Raw genomic sequence first — 18,990 nt, 5'->3', positions numbered from 1 at the left:
TACGATCTTAGTGTATTCTAGCATTACTGCTAGCGCTATAGGTACTAGTAGAGCCCTCGGAGCGGGCGGAGGTCCTTCCTAAGTAGGTAAATAAGTAGATATAGGGTTTCTATCGTACTGCCTATACTTGTAATAGCTAGAGTAGTAGTCTACGTTATCTTTAACGTACTTGCACCTCCTATAGGCCATTTTATATATATAGCCCTTACGTAAACGTTCTCGTAGTACTAGTAGCGGTAGAATAGGCCTCCTAGGCTCGGCCTGTCTTATCGCTTCTTACTAGTTAATAGCGGCCTGTCTAGCGGCCTATCTAGCGGCCTGTCTAGCGGCCTATTTAATTAGCTTAGGTCTAGTAGCCTTACGCCGAGTCGTACGACTAAGCCGCTTATTAATCCGCTTAAGTAGCTCTAAGGTACGGTAAGTAGTTGTCTCGTTACTATTATAATCGCTCCGTAGCACTCGCTAGTACTTCTCGAACATACGAATAGTAAGAATGCCGGTTACAGACTCCTTAAGCGCTAGTATCTAGTATATATAATTTAAGCTATAGACCCTTCGATAATACTAGGTATAATCTAATAGCCTATAACTATTAGACTTCCGCTTCTCGAGCTCGGCGCGTACGAGAGCCCTTCGCTCGGCTACTTTACGTAGAGCGAAGGTGCTAATATAGCTAACAACTTTAGCGTAGAATAGATCGCTTAAGAATAGTATAGTAGGTCGACTAATCTCGGCTCTAACTATAAGCCTATAGCGGTTAACTTAGTACTAGAAGTAGGGCACTATCCTATTAATAAAGCTATAGATATCGTTCTTATAGGTCGTTAACTATGCCTTAATACTAGCGTAACAACCTTCTACTAGCGAGGTTGTTATATTGCTATAATACCGCGTCCTATTAATCTAGTATTTAATATAGTACTGTCGATAGACCTACTATATATTAGCTATATAGCTAGCTAGCGATTGCTAGTCTTTATTGTCCGAGTAGTCGCGTATAGGCTCGCCTTTACTAGCGGCAATCTTACCGTTCTCGAGGGCCTTCGAGTTAGTTATAAACGACTTAACCGACGGTAAGTTAATAGCCTTATTAAATAGGTCTATAAAGTCCTGTGCGGCTATACTTAATAGCCTATGCCTTATAGTTAGATCCGGCGGTCTAGTACTAAGGAAGGCCTTCGAATTAGCCTCTACTACGCGTCTAATATGCTAGCGGTAGAGCTATATATATAAATAAGTCTAGTCGCTTGCTAGCGCCTTTATTAGTGCCTTATTACGGTTATAGATTATAAGGCGAGGCTCTTTATAGGTGTGTTCTGCTAACAACTCCTACGTGTACTAAATAGCAATTAAATACTGCTTAGTCGCCTATCTAGGTATAAAAACTAGTACTAGAGGGAAGGTTTAGTTAAACTAATTAAGTAAGGCAATTATAAGCAATAGCATACTATATTCGTTAGTTTTGTAGGTACAATCTATAACTATAATATCCGGACAATTCTTATAGACATTAATTATCTTAGGGTACGAGAAATATAGCTATTCTAGCCGTTGCTTACCGCTTGGTCTAGTGCTAATGCCCTTCTGTACGAAGTAGTTCTATTATAGGAGGTCCTTAATCGTCTTATCGACTACTAACTTGCTAGCGAGTCGCAACTTCTTAGCCTTTGTTACGGGTAAGTAACGCGTACGTAGATGCTAGATATAAGACTTAATAGGTTCGATAAAGAGCTAAGTCTATCTACGTAAATCCGAATAGTTTTGTACGGTACGCTAAGCGCTAAGCAGTAGGTTAGAGTCGCGTAGGCCGAATGCCTAAGGCTAGCGCTTTCTACCTAGGGCGTAGCCCTTTATATTACCCCTATCCTCCTCCCCTTCCTTAGTAGGGATAGAAAGCCCTCCGTAGTTTCTATCGCTATTACTTTATCCGTTAGATCTGCACTTATCTAAGCTTCTCTAGAGTAACGCGCTCGTAGTTTCCTCCTTTGCGATCGGGGTTTCCGCTACTTTCCGGTCGGGGTTGCCGTATCCTAGGCTTTAAGGGCTATAACTTTCTTCGCGACTGCTAAACTGCGCTCTTTTACCTATTTACCCCTTCCTAAAACGCGCCTTACTTGTACTCGCGCCTTCCGTTACTTTCGCGACCTTTACTTCTATATCGCTTTCTATAAGTATTAATATTTCCCTCTTCTTCTTCTTCTTCTTCTTTTTCTATATATACCTCTACTACTACTACTACTACTAATACCGCAAGTCCCTCCCCTTCCTTCTCGGTTCTCTTCGCAAAATTAACTTATCCTAGATAGCTCGTCGAATCTACTATATTAGTTGCTACAACTCCGGCGAAGACTACGCCGACTAATCTATAAGGTTCCTATCCGATTCGTCGTAGGGTCCGCTAACTTTCTTAAGCCCGCTAGCTCGAGGGCTTGCGCTAATTGCGCTCGTAAGAGAATTGCTTACGCCCTACTATAAGTTATCGCGATTCCCGTACTAAATCTCTCGCTAACTATTTAGTCCTTAAATAGCCTACGTAGCCTACGCTAACTATACCCGCGCGACCCGCGCTAATATCGCTAAGAAGCACTCCGAGCTTCTTAAGGTTCTTAAGGTATAGAAAGCCCTTAAGTCTCTCTAGCCGTAGGGGTTGTTATCTAGGTAAGATTCCCCGTTTCCCGCGATAAAACCCTTACTAACCGTCTGTTTTAGCGCTGTCGCCTCGGAGGTAACAAACACCGTCGCTAATGTCGTAGCTTAATAGAGTTAGACGTAAGTCCTTCGCTACCCTCCGACTTTCTCTCGCTAACCTCTCTTTTTTAGTAGTATTCTAAATGCCCTCCGTCTCGGTAATAATCGTATAGGTCCGCTAGAGGAGTAAAGGTTTCCGTAGGTTTTCTAGTAGGCTCTAGGTAGTTTCGGATGTGTTATTATTATTTTTTTTGTAGTCCTAAGGTAATCTTCTAATTTCGGGCGGAGACCCGATACTTACTTATAAATACCTAAATAAAATTCTTCTTAACTCTAAATTATGTTTCTCTTCTCTAGTATTCTAGTAAACCTAAGTCGAATAAGTTAGTAAGAAAATCCAAACTCTAGAAGTTAATAAAAGTCCTTAGAATCTATAAACCTGTTACTCCGCGGAAAAACTCTAGGTTACCGCGTTATTTCTTCCGTTTTCCTCTCTTTTCCTAATCTCCTAGAGGCCCGTCGTTCTCCTCGATTTGTCTATATTTCGCTTCGAAGTCGTCTAGCGCGGAGGTATCCGCGATATAGTCTAGGGGTTCCTACGTAGGTTTATAGTACCCGCTCTATTTTACGAGTGCTTCTCGCCCTCGGCTCTACTTCTTTTTTCGGGCGTATAGGATCTCTTCGACCTACTATTCTTTATACGTCTCGATTAAGATAGGGTCCGGCTGTTCGTCGTCGGTTACCTACTAAGGAAGAGGGTCCCGGCTCGCAAGTCTTAGAAGGTCGGTATAGAATACTAGGTAAATATTGCTAGGTATTCTTAAGAGTTATACTAAGATAGGCGATAATACCTCTTCTACCGTATACTTAGCGTACTTCGAGTCGAGGCTCTTCTTTAGTCTGCCGGTCTAGTAATTCCTTAGGTCGAGCTAGACCTTGTCTTCGATATAATATACCGGCGCTAGAGTTCTAGTCTTGTTCGCGCTATCCTCTTGTTTCTATATAGCCTCCGCTATCTATACTTAGCATAGATCTAAGATCTGCTTAATCTTGTTTACGAACTCCTCCGCCTGTTTCGCCGTAGTTAGCCGTTTGTCGATAGCTAGGTCCTCTTCTAACGTAACGGGGGAGGTAGATTCGTAACTATAAGTCGCGAAGAAAGAGCTTATTCCTAACTCCGCTTAGTGTCTCCCGTTAAACGCTAGTTCTACCGTAGGAAGCTATTAGTTCTAACTTCTAATCGGACTATATCTAGTTAATATAGTTCCGTAGGTAAGCTTATATATCTTAGTTTGCGCGCTTAGGACCTCCGTTAGTTTGTAGATAGTAGGCGGAGCTTAACCTCTGCTTTACGCCGAGTAGTCGATATATCTCCCTCTAGAAAGTGCTCGTCTAATTCGTACCTCTATCGCTAGTAATAGTACGAGGAAGTCCGTAATACCTAACCTAGTATTTTAGGAACAAAACCGCGCATTCCTCTGCTTTTATAGAGGGAGTACTAATAAGGGCGATCTATTTGCTAAGACGGTCTTTAATTACCTATAGATACCGGTTCCTATCTAACTCTAGCAGGTTAGTTATAAAGTCTATCGAGATTTCCTAGAAGAAACGGTCGGGTACCGGTAGGGGTTTTAGGAGGCCGTGTTTGTATTCCCTCTATACCTTATTACATCTATAATAGTTGCAGTTCTATAGGAATTGCCGCACCTGCTTCGACTATAGCGGCTAGTAAAAGTCGCGACCTAGTATAGAAGTAGTAGAATCCCGGCCGGAGTAGCCGTAGAGCGGCGAGTCGTAGATCGACTAGATAATCTTCGTACGTAGTATATCCTACTATAGTTCCTCGGCCCCTATATCTTTATATTCGGTTTCCGTCGTCGCTAGGGCTCCTAGAACCTAGAGCTTACTACGGTAGCGAAGGAACCCCTTAGGGTCTATTATACAATCCCCGATCTAAATTTTTACTTTAATTTCCGGTTATAATATTCTGCCTCCCTTACGGATTTTTCGTACTACCGTCTAGTATACCGTATCTTTCTCGATAATGCTCTTCTATATATCGTTTATCTCTAGGTCCTAGAATAGTTTAGCGCTTTCCGGCGAAGGCTACGCGGGCTCCGTTTCGTTCGCGAGTAGGGATAATAGGCTCGCCTTCGTTATACGTAGGAAGCTATAGATAGTAGTACTAGAAATCTAGACGTTTTCCGGCTAGTTTAGAGAGAGGTCCGGCTCTAAGAATCTCCGGAACCTCGAAAGCTTATCGTCTTAGCCTAACGTATCTTATTCCCTCCTTAATAAGGTATCCGGTAGGATAGCTTCGATTCCCGGCTAGTAGACTAGGGTAAACTAGTGCTTCGCTAGTTCTTCCTACTATCGGATCTGTCTTTCGGATAGCTAGCGCTTTACTATAAAGTATTCTAGGTTCTTATAGTCCGTCTAAATCGTAAAGGGGCTATATAATTTTAGCTCGGAGTCCTAAAACTTAATACTAGATACGACTGCGAGCATTTCCTTATCGTAGATATCGTAATTAATCTCCGCCTTGTTTAGTTTCTTCGAAAAGAAGCCTACCGGTCGGCGGATTCCCGCCTTTTCTTAGATAAAGGCGCCCCTAATCGCGAACCCGCTATAATCCGTCTTAAGGAAGGTAGAGAGGGACGGGTCCTACTAGGTAAGGACCGGGGCGCGGCAGAATTTGTCCTTTAGCGTCTCGAACGCTTTGTCCTATTCTTCTCCCTAGGCGAACGGGGTTCCCTTGCCGGTAAGCGTAGTTAATAGCGCGGAGATCTTAGAATAGTTCGGTACGAATATACGGTAGTAGTTCGTAAATCCTAAGAAACGACGAACTTCCTTTTAGGTCTTAGGTGCTACCTATTTTCGTACGGCTTCTACCTTTTCGGGGTCGGCTAATACTCCTCCTCCGTCGGCGTAGACGATAAATCCTAGGTACTTAATCTTTTTCTAGGCGAATTCGCTCTTTTTAATATCGAGGTAAAGGCCTCCGTCCTAAAGCTTCTTAAGTACCGCTCTTACCTTACGGAAATAGTCTTCTCTCGACCCGCTCGAGTAGATAACTACGTCGTCTATATACGCCGACACGAAGTCGTCTAGATACTCCTATAGGAGAGTATTAATATACCGTTAAAATATAGCCGGGGCTCCGAACAGACTAAACGGGCATACTAGCTATTCGAACGAGCCTAGCCTCGTCCGGAAGGCCGTCTTATACTCGTATCCTTTCGCTATTCTAATCTTATAAAAGGCCGAGACTACGTTAACCTTAGTTAACTACCGGGCCTCCGTTAGGTTCCTTATAGTATCCGGGATTAGTAGGAGGGGGTATCTGTCTTACTTCGTTAGAGCGTTAAGCGCCCTATAGTCGTAGTAGAACCGTAGTTCTCCCCCGGGCTTCTTAACGAATAGTACGGGCGCCGCTGCTTCGGAGTTCGCCGGTCTTATAAACCCCTTCTTTAGGAGCTCGTCTAGCGACTTCCGTAAAACTAAGAGTTCTTATTTCGATATACTATAGAGCGGACTCTAAGGGAGTTAAGGCTAGGATCCGTCTAGTTTCTCCTAGAGTTCTATCGTATAGTCGATACTAGGGCGATAAGGCGCTAACTTATCGGCTTCCTTTTAATAAAACAGTGCGGCTATATCGCGAACTTCTAGGGGTAGCTTCTTCTTTAGCTCCTCGATCGTCGGGTATTCCTTCGTCTTTAGGGCCTTTTTAATGTCCTTAGCAATTGTCGCGGTAAGCAGGCTTCTTATAGCGTTAATCGTAGCGATGTTCCTATTTATATCGACCTCGCGGTAATAGCGCCCTTCTTTAATCTAATACCGAGCCCTCCCGTAGTAGTACCGTCGTTTTTTAGGTATAGTCCGGACCTTATTATATGCCTTCTATAGGTTCCCTAGGATAAGGGGAAAAGCTAATCCCGGTACGACGTAAGCGTATACTATTTATTAGAATCTATTAATTTCTATCCGGAAGGCGACGACTCCTATAATTTTCGCGTCTTATATTACCGCTAACGCTCCTTTTACTTCTTAGGACTTACGGCTAATATAGCTAAGTCCGAGGCCTTTAGCTAGGCCCGTATTAATTATAGCGTAATACTAGCATCCTTCGTCGATAAGAGTAGAAGTTCCGACGTTATTTTCGAGGACTATATTAGTATATATAAGATTCCCGTTTATATCCTTTTTAACTTCTTCCTATTTCTTTGCCCGTACTCTATCTACTCCCGACTCCTAACTACGAGTAGGAGTTACTCTTTTCTCGAGTCGGAACTGCTTAAGTCCGACTATTCCTCTATATCCTCTAGAATAAGTTATACGGAGGCGACACTAATCTTAGTAGGCTAAGCCGGTAGGGCGTACGGGCAATCTCGAATGCGGTATCCGCTCGCTCTATAGCGGAAGTAGAGTCTTTTCTCCTTACGCTTCTCTCTTTCTATAGAGTCGACCTATTTAGCCCTAGGTTTCCCCGCCGTCGATTGTTAGGCTCCGCGGTTCTTTCTATAGGAAGCGTTAGTTTAAGCGGGATTTATAACTACGTCTCTATTAGAGTCGACCTTCGGGTTTACCGCAAGGGCTATATAGGGGGGAATAACGACCGTAGGACTTACTACTTCTTTCTTCCTTTCTTACTAGCGTTTCGTAGCCTATTTAAACTAATCTATCGACTCGAGGTTCGTTATAATCCGCTCGACCTCCTCTATATAGAGGTAGTAATCCTTAATCTTTAGTACGGCGGTAGTATAGGTCTTAGCCGCGTTCGAGAAGGTATTCTTTAAATAACCGATTTTCGTATCGTCTATCTAATAGTCTCCGCCTACGCTTAGTAGGAGGCCGTCGAATTCTAGCTAGTAGTCGTACTAAGGTTGTCCCTAGGAGTGCCTTAGGGCTTAGAGTTGCTCTAGCGCCTTTATAGCTTCGTTGCTATCCGCGAAGACGTCCTCGAGTTACTAGAAGAAAGCTTCGGAGTCCTTTCCTTTCGTAAGGCTTCCTCTTTCCTAGAAGTAGCGCATCCTAGCGCGTTCCTTTACCGGTAGGGTATCGTATACGGTATCCTAGTAGTAATCTTCGGAGAGCTTTAGTTTCAGCCCGGAACGAACTCGGTACGAACTTCTTAGTCGTAGTAGGTAGTCCCGGAACGACTTAGCTTTCCTATCCTACGATAGTAGTTTCTACTCGCGGGATGCCGTTACGTTTTAGCCGGAAGCCGAGAGAGTTTCTAGTAGTCCCTTTAGGATCTCGTTCGTAGACTAGTCTCGTACTAAACTAGCTTCGGGAGGCCCGGGCTAGCGAGACGCTTCCGCGTATTAGAGCGCGGAACGAGTAGCTTATAGCTAGGCTTCTATCGTCTACTGTCTAGTATAGAGACTCTCGAAGGCACGATAAATCTCGTCCCTAGTTATCTCTAGTGCGGTAGGGGTAGCGTTCCCCTAGCTATCTTACTCGGGTTCCTAATAAACCTTAGCGTTTCCTATATTAAAGATCGAACCTAATATTACAGGTAAGCAACGCGTACGTAGATACTAGATATAAGACTTAATAGGTTCGATAAAGAGCTAAGTCTATCTACGTAAATCCGAATAGTTTTGTACGGTGCGCTAAGCGCTAAGCAGTAGGTTAGAGTCGCGTAGGCCGAATGCCTAAGGCTAGCGCTTTCTACCTAGGGCGTAGCCCTTTACAGCCTTTTACTAGGTATTTAAGATATCTCGTAAAGTAGCAGGTATAATAGGCGATTACTAGTCTCTACTACTAAAACGGAGCTTAATAGCGGCCTTAATCTATCGATTACTAACGCCTATAGACCTTAACTGCAATATAGCCTTAATAATCTCTATCGTACGAGCTCTTTAGCGGTAGTTAGCTAGTACTATCGGATAGACTACTAGATAGTTATAGTTAGAGCTATTCTATAAAACAGACTAGTAGCTATCGTCCGGATTATACTAATCCTTAGTAGCGAGAGTTATAGACTATAGGCAATCGCATAGCTTAGAGTAACCTTCTCGTATCTTTACTATTAGATTAAGCTGCCGCCGTGCCTCTCGTTTGTCTTTTATTGCTTTCCGTATTATAGGTATTAAATACCGCGCGCAGCGGCGTATTATCCGCTAGAGTACGTTGTCCTTATTAAGCTTATAGCCTATCTTCTTCGTCTTAAAGCCCTTCTCTAAAGCGAAGGTTTCTACGTATTCCTTAGCGGCTATAATGCTATTAAACATACGGTTTTCGGAGTTCTCGATAGTAGCAAACGAGCCTACTTAGTATTCTTCTGTTTCTAACTTAGACTAGTTACTATATTCGTCGTTATTACTAAAGATATACGTAGGTTAAGAGGCAGTCTCGATTTCTAAGGGAGGAAGTTGTTCTTACTAACTAACCCCGCTACCGCTAACTATAATACTACTACTACTACTACTACTACTACTACTAATACTAGTTATAACACTCTTAGCACTAGCGCCGCCCTATATAGGACTAGCCGCCTTACCGACTATACGAAGCGTAAAGCGTACGGTAGTATACCCGGTAGCGTACTATACTATTATCTTATCGAGAAACGGTAGTACTAGGTCCTTAGATACTATAAACTCCTTATCTAGCTCTTTATATAACTAGGGGTCGAGTCTGTCGTATCTAGCCTCTATTTTATATATCGTAAGGTAGATATAATTATCCCTTATCTACTACGCCGTATTAGACCTCTAATCTATAATAATATTATCTAAATACCGCCGATCTATACTATAAAGGTATTCTATCGATATTAGGCTACGGCTACTATATAGTAACTCTACCTATAGCTTTAAACCTCCTTTATCGCCTTCTTATAGTAGCCGAGCGAAACCTTAGCGTAGGTCCCTTAACTAGCGCTTCTTATTATTAAAGAGCGAGGTATTAGTATATTCTTTATTAGTAGTAGCGGCGGCGGCGGCGGCGGCGGCGGCGGCGGCGGCGGCGGCAGTATTAGCCTATAACTACGTAGAAGGGCTCGATATAGCGGCGATAATATAAGGTGTTAGCGGCAATAAGGTGTTAGCGATAGTAAGGTAAGGCGAGAATCCTATAGTAGAGAAGATGGAGGTAGAATTAGTAAGGTATTACTAACTAATTTGCCTTAGGCTCCTCCGTTGCCGGAGGGCGGGTTTACATATAACTAGGGCAGGTTTATGAATAGTTACGCCCCGCAGCAAGCTGTGTCGCCCAATTTGACAGCAGTGGCATGTGTATGCTGCGTGATTTGGTGGTCGACGTCGTACAGGGGACTTGCCTGCACTCAGATTGAATGCCTTGGGCTTTGGGCAGGAAGAGTGGCTGTCTGGCGGCCTCAGCGGAGTCGTGATGCAATGCACATGAATCGTCCGATGAGGCATTGAGTCGACGTGGAACCCTCGCCATCGCCTGTATTGACGGGGCTATGATGTCGGGCGAGGGTACGGAGTTAGAACCGAAGGTGTTGTAGTAGGGGAAGAGTACGAATGCACCGTATTACGTCCGGAGTTCTGGCTGCAAAAACGCACAAGTTGCAACCAGGGCGTGAGGCAATTGGAGCCTGCAGCTGACCTCGGTTTCAGGACAGCCAAAGGCCAAATTAAAGAGACATTTCAGTTGCATTTGATTAGAATTTAGGGGTTTACTAGGCGCGATCGCCACACAGCAGCCCTGAGCCGGGGCCACCAGCCAGAAACGAACGAGGCAAGCCAAGCCAAGCAAGCCAAGCCACCTGTCTCTCTTCGTCTGCTTTCTCTTTGTATACCACGCTCTGCTCTCCTTCTGCGTTTGCATCCAGCCCACCCCCGCCCAGGAGCCTCTCGAAAGCAGCAGTGGGAGAGAAGGCCACCTGCCACCTGCGATCTGCGGCCTACACTAAACAATCACCCCCCGACACACCCTCCGACACGCCCTCCGACACGCCCTCCGAGCCTGAGTCTAAATCGTCCGCCCGAGCGAGTCCGCGCTTCGCTTTCACACCGTACAATAGCCTCAGTAGCCCTCGCTGGGCCGACAGCTATTGCAGCTTAGCTTGATACCGACCACAGGTACGTGACATCCAGATCTGAGGGAAGGAGCAGTGCCGCTGCCGTGTGTGTGGGTGCGGGTGCGGGTGCGGTGTGTGATCGTGGCACGTTACTCTTCACCGTCGCTTGCTGCCGGCATCACGAGCGAGCTGATTAACCAACACTACCCGCTGCTCTGCACTCTCCCCCTTCTTCCCCAATTCACGTCCGCCTGCGTGGGAGTTCTTTGTTGTTTGTTGGCCCTTGCTGCCTTTGACAACACAATAACTACGCCGCGACTGCCCGATTGCTGCCGTTTGTGGCTCGTCGAGGCCCCAGCTCAGCAAACAACAACACTCCTCTGCACGAACCACCAGAAACTGCCCCGCCGTCATTTGACCGCCTGTTTCGCCAGCTCATCACCACTCCTCGCAGACTTCCTCCCTCACCACCACCACCACCACCACCACCACTCCTCGACCTCCTCCTCGACGCCGCTCTGGTAGAAATACCGAGCACCACACCGCCCCACCTCGACACCTCCCGACCCATCTCGAAAATCCTCACCAGCTGAGGTCAACCGCACAACATGACGACCATGGTATGCACAGCCTCGTCCCACCACAACCCGCGAGGGCGAGTCGAGGACACATATTGATATGAATATAGGACCTCCGCGTGGGGAACAAATACCGTATTGGCCGCAAGATCGGCAGCGGTAGTTTTGGTGATATCTACCTAGGTACGCGTGTTGGAAGTCTGCGCAATCCTACTTCTCCTAACGCTCTCCACAGGCACCAACATCATTTCTGGCGAGGAGATCGCCATCAAGCTCGAATCCGTGAAGGCCAAGCACCCTCAACTGGAGTACGAGGCACGCGTCTACAAGTCCCTCGCCGGCGGTGTCGGCATCCCTTTCGTGAGATGGTTCGGCACAGAATGCGACTACAACGCAATGGTTCTCGACCTCCTGGGTCCCTCTCTCGAAGACCTCTTCAACTTCTGCAACCGCAAATTCTCCCTCAAGACCGTGCTGCTGCTGGCGGATCAGCTCATCTCACGCATCGAGTACATCCACGCCAAGAGCTTCATCCACCGTGATATCAAGCCCGACAACTTCCTCATGGGTATTGGCAAGCGCGGCAACCAGGTCAACGTAATCGATTTTGGTCTGGCCAAGAAGTACCGCGACCCCAAGACTCATTTCCACATTCCATACAGAGAGAACAAGAACCTGACTGGTACCGCGCGATACGCCTCCATCAACACACACTTGGGTGTCGGTAAGCATAATTCAATGTCCCGACCTAGACCTCCTTCACTAACACCATCCCAGAGCAATCTCGTCGTGACGACATGGAGTCGCTTGGATATGTCATGCTGTACTTCTGTCGCGGCTCCCTCCCATGGCAGGGTCTTAAGGCGGCCACCAAGAAGCAGAAGTACGACCGCATCATGGAGAAGAAGATGACCACACCAACCGAGGTTCTCTGCCGAGGCTTCCCGAATGAGTTTGCCATCTACCTCAACTACACCCGCAGCCTGCGTTTCGACGACAAGCCGGACTACTCTTACCTCCGCAAGATCTTCCGTGATCTCTTCGTCCGTGAGGGCTTCCAGTACGACTACGTCTTTGACTGGACTGTGTACAAGTACCAGAAGAACGCTCAGGCCATCGCTCAGGCACAGGGTCAACAGGGCACTGGTGACGAGGCCGAAGACAAGGCGGGCCGTCGTGCTCCTGGTGGCCGTACTGGTGGCTCCAACCTTCAACGCGCGGTCGCACCAAACACGAAAGAGGGCACTGGAATGTGAGTGCGCACAAACACATGACCTGCCTTCGTACTCTCGTCTTGTAAGGCGCCTTTCCCTCTGCGTATCCGAAGTGCTTGCTTTGTGCGCTTGAGGGGCTAGAAGACTTGGGCTAATGATATCTTCTTGCGTATGACAGGCAACTTCGATCCGCGAACAAGCGTGGTGCCGACCAGTCTTACAACAACTACTGAGCGAGTACGAATGGCGGGGCTGCCGCACACAACTCAACTCTCGGGAGCTGCGTAGTTGAATTTTCAACACGATTGCTCGTCTCTGGATCTGGCCTTGCTGGATGCTGGAGAACTTTTTCTTAGTATCGGTATCGGTGCACGAGTACATGGCTGTCTGATCGATCTTCACTTCTCGCATGCTTCTATTCATCAATAATGGGGCACAAATCTCGACTCGGCTTTCGGGAAGACTGTACCATGGCTTTGACGAAATCAACGAACATGCTCTACTAAGGGAAGCGGAACACGAAGGGCAAGCAACATCACTTTGCAGCATGCAGCTTTCTGGCAGTGTCACTCGGCAGGGCTTTTGGCGTGACCTTTTTCAAGGACATGCTGGACTTTCCTGCAGGCCTCTGGGCCACCGATGACTTTTCTTTATTGTCTGGCTCGGACGACGAAAACGACAAAACGACACAAAAAGATTGGCTTTCAACACCACGATTTCCTTGGCGTTTCTCTAACAATTGCTTATCCTACGGTTCTGTTTTATTCTGCGCGCGGTGGTGGTGGTAATGGCTTCGAATGTGCAGAGGACGTCCGGGGAGGTAATGAGGATACAAGGGGACGGGGGGCTCTCTGATGCAGTGGAAGTTGTCGCCGGTGCGGTCACGCCGGGTTTATGGCCCATTTGATGTCCGAGACGCGGCAACGGAAGAGAATACTTGATTGCTTTCTGGTCTACAGGATTTTAGGGATGGCTTCTCTCATGCGTTCTGCGTAGTGTAGCAATGCAATCGTCTTGCTGCCGACCATTGTCTTCCATGCCGCATGGCTGTTTGTGCGTGAAGTCTGAAATTGGTTTCATCAACGAGATTGATAAGAACGATCCATGGCAAGCAACGGTTCGGTCCCCGTTCTTGAAACTGTCAACGCGTCGTACCGTCGTAGGCTGTTTCTGTTTCTGTTTTGTGCCCCGTGCAAGTGGTCCATGCTCGCGATACTAGCGCGCGATCTTGAAAGTTTAGTTTCGGGTGGCAACTGATTGGCTGCAATCTACTACCAGACAAAAGTTTGGACTACCGAACCGACATCACCTTCTGCATCGTTAGGCAGGTTGGAAGAAGGAAGGAAGGGGAGCATCAAAAATGTTAAGTCGTAGCGCGTGTGCGACGTGTCGACTTCGGGGCTTGATTTGGGCGAAAGAGGTTGCGAGGGCGAGATCGAGGACGTTTATCACCACCACCACCACAGCCCCACGAAACCCAGCGAGATCTGGTGGGTCGTCCGGATTCACGCGAAGTCAAGAAATCTCATTAATCGAAAGTCTTTACACTTCGGGCCAGATCTCGAGGGATGAGTGGAGGCGAAGTGTTTTTCAAACTTCTGGGTTGACGACGACGGATGGAGGAGAGGAGGATTTGGAGAGGAGGGTTAGAAGGTTGAGGGAGTTTTATTCGGGGGAGGATGTGCCGGAGGGTTTACTTGAGGCTGAGGAGAGGAGGGTTTATGAGAGGTTGTTTGGGGGGTTGAGGAGGTTGGAGGTTAGGGATGAGGAGGATGATTTGGATGAGGGGGGTGGTGGGACGGGGGTTTTGAGGGAGAGGAGGGATGGGGAGCTCGAGGAGGTGGAGTTTGATGAGGAGGAGGAGGAGGGTGTGGGGTTGGAAGAGGAGGATAGTTTTCTTGGACAGAGTAGGAGGTTACATCCTGATGAGAGGTTGGCGGTGGATATTGAGAGGGCGTTTTCTACGTCTCATGTGGAGGATGCGGAGCAAGAGCAAGAGGTTGTTCGAGAGGAAGACAGTCGTATTGAAGACGAAGGATACCAGCGAAGGCATCCTTTGACGCTTGCGAATCGATTTGCGACATACCCGACGACTCTCGAATTACCCAAATCTTCGATGATTGAACCTATATCTGCAATGCTGGAGAAGAGATCTCAAAGACAGCGAGCGACGCAGCTTGGTGATGCTGCGCACAGGATCTTTGGTGGACCTGGTATGCCATACTCTACTTCTACGCCGGTTCGCGGCAAGACAATGCAGCAGAAAGCTATCACGCTAGACGCTGGCATGAATCAGATGAGCGATATCGAAGGCGACGTATACATGAGCACGCTCCTGCCTGGGATTTACTCAAGCGTGATGGGCGCGCTTGTCGAAACTAGAAAGAGACTGGGGACTGCTTGGGCGGAATCACTGGTTAAGAAAGCGCAGAGCGGAGAACTGAGAATCCTTGATGCTGGCGGTGCTGGTGCCGGTGTGCTTGCAGTTCGAGAAATTATAAGAGCGGAGTGGGAGAGAATGCATCAAGACAAGACATCGCCGGACGGTAGCGGGGCCCTGGACAGCCCAATGGCTCTCGCAGAAGCAGATGGCAGAGCTGGCGGCGAAGGTCTGGTCGCACCACTTGGGCAAGCCACTGTTCTTACGAGCAGTGATACCCTGAGGAATCGCGCGAGCAAACTGCTCCAGAGCACGACGTTTGTGCCTCGATTGCCAGACTACCTTCACGCGGAGATTGGTGCTCAAGGCAAGTTCGATCTTGTTATCGCACCTCATACACTCTGGCCGCTGAGAGAAGACTTTTTGAGGAAGACGCAGGTTCAGAATTTGTGGTCTCTGCTGTCGAACACTGGCGGCGTGCTGGTCATGCTCGAGAAAGGTGTGGCGAGAGGATTTGAGATGATTGCCGGAGCACGAGATTTGCTTTTAGACACCACAATTGCCTCGCCTGGCAGCACAGAACGGGCGATGGGCATGGAAGAGCCCATCGAATGGCAGAAGAATGCGGAAGGGGAAGAAGTTGCCGAAGGGGAAGATGCTCCTGCAGATCTCATGTCTATGCCCAAGGAGACCGGCATGATCATTGCACCGTGCACAAATCATGAAGGTTGCCCGTTGTACGCCAGAAAGGGCATGGTCAAAGGTCGACGTGAGATCTGCGCCTTCCCACAGCGTTATTATCGACCCGACTTCCTGCAACAGATCTGGGGCGCCAAAGGCAAGAACTATGAAGATGTCGAATTCAGCTACCTGTCCGTGATGCGGGGCAAAGATCTTCGAGCTCCTGTCGAGACTGAGGATATTCAAGAACCCTCTGGCTTCACGCAAGACCAAGCTGCCACCGCCCGCGCCTTCCGCGGCTACGAATCTTCCGCCCCCGGAAAGCCACTCCCCAACTCCCTCACCCTCCCCCGCGCCATCTTCCCACCTCTCAAACGCCAAGGCCACGTCATCATCGACCTCTGCACACCCTCCGGCACGCTCGAACGCTGGACCGTGCCGCGCAGCTTCAGCAAACAAGCCTTCCGCGACGCTCGCAAAGCCAACTGGGGCGACCTCTGGGCTCTGGGCGCCAAAACCAGAATTCCTAGAAACATCAAAGCCAAGACTCGTTCCGAGACTTCTGCTCCGGATTTGGATGTCAAGCTTGCGAAAAATTTGGCGAAGCGAGAGCGGAAACTTGAGCAGGTTGCAAGAAGTGGGGGCGTTGTGCTTGGGACTGATGAGTATGGACGGATTAGGAGTTTTGATGAGGGTGGGAGGATGAGGAGGCATAGGGTTAAGGGCGTTAGGGATAAGAGGGATAAGGCTGCGAGGGGCAATGGGAGGAGGAGGAATTTGGAGGAGTGATGATGATGATGAGGGATGGAATAGCTTACTCTCGGCTCGATTTGACTGAAGCTGGAAATGCGACTGACTGAATTTACTTACTGTCTGTGGTTTTGCAGCATTAGCGCAGGCAAGCGTTCGAGATGAATATCCAGGATCAAGACTCCAGGCAGCCGCCCAGATTAAATCACACGAAAGCATCTTTTCCAGATGAAGAAAGTTATGAACCTTCGTGCATATGACAGAGCCCTCGGGAAGTCAATGATTGCGCAAACGCGGCGGGACAGCTGAACGGCGACCAGAACCACCGATATTACGGAGTTGGCAGCAGTACACTGCCTTGATTTCGAAGAAAAAAAAAACAGAACTTCGATTCGTAGTATTATTTTGTACGGGGCCCCGACCTTCGCCCCGTACCGTCGACCTCACCAACTCAAACTTCTTCTCCTCAATAGATAAGAAGTGAGAGATCACGATCGTCCGTTATTGTTTTTTGTTTTTCTTTGCTCCCGTTTTCCTTTCCTACTCCACTGCCATCTCAACTGTACTACTACTACAAAAGTAGGTCGCAGTCGCAAGCAGGAAGCTTCGTTCCATCTACTCCAAAACCTCCAACACATTATACCTCCCCTCCATCTCCCCCTTCACCGCCCCACAATCCCTTTCCCCCCTCTCCCCCCAAAAACACCTTTCCAAAACCACCCTCTCAATCGTCAAAAAATGCTGTCTCAAAACCCGTTCCAACCCAAAATCCGTCAACACCGCATTCCTCAATTTCAAAACTTTCAATTTCGGAAGCTGGGTTTGGGAGAGAATTACTCGCATGGGGTAATCGCTCAGACACGTACAGCCTGTACGGGGGATGTTGAGTGTCAAGCTCTCGAGTTCGGGCATGTTTCGTCCGAACGCTCGCGGTGCGGTGAAGAGGTCTATTACTTCGATGCTTTGCCCTGCTGGTGTGATGTTGAGGGTGAGTTCGAGGGATTTGAGACGGGGTTGGAGGTTTCGCCAGGAGGAGATTGTGTCGGTGGCGATGAGGGTGGAGATGTTGCGGAGGGGGAAACTCCAGGCTTTGTTGGTGTGCTCGCTGTTTTCGAGGGAGAAGGTGGAGATTTTGTAGTTCTCTGGAGAGTGTGTGAGGGTGTCGGACATGGCGCCTACGACGATGGAGAAGGCTCTTCGGTCGTCTTGTTTTGGGGGGCGGAGGTAGCGAGAGGCTAGGGCTCTGTAGGCTTTTGTTTTGTTTGAGGACCAGTCCATTTTGGTGAGGGGGGGAGAACCGGATTTTAGACGGATTGTTGTGAGGGTTTTGAGGTTGCTTTGCAAGAGCTCGGAGAGGAGTTTGCGCTGTGGGACGTGGATGTCGTCTTGTTGGGCGCTGCCCTGATGAATGTCTTGTAGCAGCTGCTTCTGCTTTTGCTTTCTCGCAGAGGATTTGTAAGGTGGCAACTCATCCAGATGTATGGTGAGTGTTGACACGTTGCCGCCGAAAACCGGGTGTTGTGAGATTTTCAGTGCTTCTCTCAGACTTCGCTCGCTGTTGAGGAGGATTGGGAGATTTGTGAAGCATCTTTCGGCGTAGAGACGTCGAATTTTGTACTCGCATTGGCGAGAAACGACGCGGAGAGTTGCAATGTCTGCAGGAGACGAGTAATCTGCGACCATTGCGAAAAGCTCGGTTGGGAGCATTTTCAGGTTGGACATTGGTGCAGCGTTCTCCATTTTTGTTTGAGCTTTTGGTGATTTCAGCTCTGATGTCAAGGGCTCTGCTGTGAGGTTGTAGCAGAAGCTGGATAGCGCAATTTGGTGAGGCTTTGATGAGGTCTCTACGCGATTGCTTCACTTGTTGTTGTGATTCTTGTGGCTCCGGCTTGTACCTGGAGGCCTCAGACGTTCACTCTGTTGTGAGTCTGATGTGAAGGCAGCTTTTCGCGATGTGATGCGATAAGCCCTTGATGTGGTCACTTTTCACCTGTGCGTTCCTTCCGTAGTGAAAAGGTATTTCTTATTGCTCTGCCTTGCACTCAAAGACCTAAGATGACTGTTCGGTAGCGAAGCTGTCACAAAGGCCGAGTTTCGCAAGTGAACTTTTGTGCAGGATGGTTGTTTCTCACCCGTGCGTTGCGGTAGAAAAAAAGGGGTTTTCTTGTAGCTGACCTGCACTCGAAGACCTGAGATGACTTTTCGGCAACGAGTTTTCGCAAGTGATAAAGCTTTTGTCGTGGAAAGTTGTATCCTTCCACTTGTTGTGCAGGCTCTCTGGTTTGATTTTCCAGAGACTTTGTTTGAAGATTTTGTTTTTTTTTTTCTCTTTTTGAGCGAGAAAAACTTGTCCGAGGCAGTTCTTCCACCAGGGACTTGTATGGTATTGATGTGGTTTCTTGAAGCTTTGTGAGCTTTTGATGGCTCTTGCTGTTTTTCTGTTGTCTTTGGTTTTGGTCTCAGTGGTTTTGAGACGATGCTTTTCTTTGGCAGGAGCAAAAAAAAAATCTTTTCACAGCTCGGTTTTTTGTCTTGGTTTCTTTTCACAGCTCGGTGTTGCCTGATCGTGGGCAAAGCAGATGTGCTTGTTCTTATGGTTGCGAAGATTTGATGTTTCGCGTGTGTTGAGCTGGAGATATGCTTGTGGTAGCAGTTTTGTGAGCTGGAAGATCTTTTTCGTGCTGGAGAAGTGGTTTCTGGAGAAGA

General features: G+C 47.8%; 4 protein-coding genes across 4 annotated transcripts; 2 read left to right on the top strand and 2 right to left on the bottom strand.

Moving 5' to 3' along the window:
- Window positions 1–1,555: 1,555 nt before the first annotated feature.
- Window positions 1,556–11,252, bottom strand: MYCFIDRAFT_172648 (uncharacterized protein; the record flags this gene model as incomplete). Its single annotated transcript, XM_007925872.1, has 15 exons — window positions 1,556–1,567; window positions 9,885–10,029; window positions 10,056–10,118; window positions 10,188–10,209; window positions 10,234–10,266; window positions 10,357–10,564; window positions 10,592–10,699; window positions 10,734–10,833; window positions 10,864–10,870; window positions 10,903–10,967; window positions 11,001–11,039; window positions 11,068–11,103; window positions 11,127–11,144; window positions 11,174–11,199; window positions 11,223–11,252. The coding sequence occupies 15 exons, from the start codon at window positions 11,250–11,252 to the stop codon at window positions 1,556–1,558; spliced, it is 912 nt and encodes a 303-aa protein (XP_007924063.1).
- Window positions 10,936–13,499, top strand: MYCFIDRAFT_162548 (uncharacterized protein). Its single transcript, XM_007925871.1, has 5 exons — window positions 10,936–11,301; window positions 11,370–11,442; window positions 11,495–11,983; window positions 12,037–12,555; window positions 12,652–13,499. The coding sequence occupies exons 1-4, from the start codon at window positions 11,290–11,292 to the stop codon at window positions 12,513–12,515; spliced, it is 1,053 nt and encodes a 350-aa protein (XP_007924062.1). The 5' UTR covers window positions 10,936–11,289; the 3' UTR covers window positions 12,516–12,555; window positions 12,652–13,499.
- A 610-nt stretch (window positions 13,500–14,109) lies between these two features.
- Window positions 14,110–16,074, top strand: MYCFIDRAFT_107322 (uncharacterized protein; the record flags this gene model as incomplete). The annotated part of the gene is made up of 2 exons (XM_007925870.1): window positions 14,110–15,019; window positions 15,083–16,074. Coding segments are annotated over 2 exons (1,902 nt in total), but the record flags the coding sequence as incomplete, so codon positions are not given.
- An 825-nt stretch (window positions 16,075–16,899) lies between these two features.
- Window positions 16,900–18,024, bottom strand: MYCFIDRAFT_194878 (uncharacterized protein; the record flags this gene model as incomplete). Its single annotated transcript, XM_007925869.1, has 1 exon — window positions 16,900–18,024. One exon carries the CDS (start codon window positions 18,022–18,024, stop codon window positions 16,900–16,902), a length of 1,125 nt encoding a protein of 374 aa, XP_007924060.1.
- Window positions 18,025–18,990: the final 966 nt, after the last annotated feature.

Source organism: Pseudocercospora fijiensis, assembly GCF_000340215.1.
Source record: "Pseudocercospora fijiensis CIRAD86 unplaced genomic scaffold MYCFIscaffold_2, whole genome shotgun sequence".
In the NCBI taxonomy this organism is placed as follows: Eukaryota; Fungi; Ascomycota; class Dothideomycetes; order Mycosphaerellales; family Mycosphaerellaceae; genus Pseudocercospora; species Pseudocercospora fijiensis.
The sequence above is the reverse complement of the archived record's forward strand: the minus strand, read 5'-3'. Positions and strand labels throughout refer to the sequence as shown.

Excerpts from the sequence above, each read along its gene's own strand:
- MYCFIDRAFT_162548 (XM_007925871.1), top strand. Across the intron at positions 11,443-11,494 it reads TTTTGGTGATATCTACCTAG|GCACCAACATCATTTCTGGC; the intron begins GTACGCGTGTTG and ends CGCTCTCCACAG. Across the intron at positions 11,984-12,036 it reads CAACACACACTTGGGTGTCG|AGCAATCTCGTCGTGACGAC; the intron begins GTAAGCATAATT and ends ACACCATCCCAG.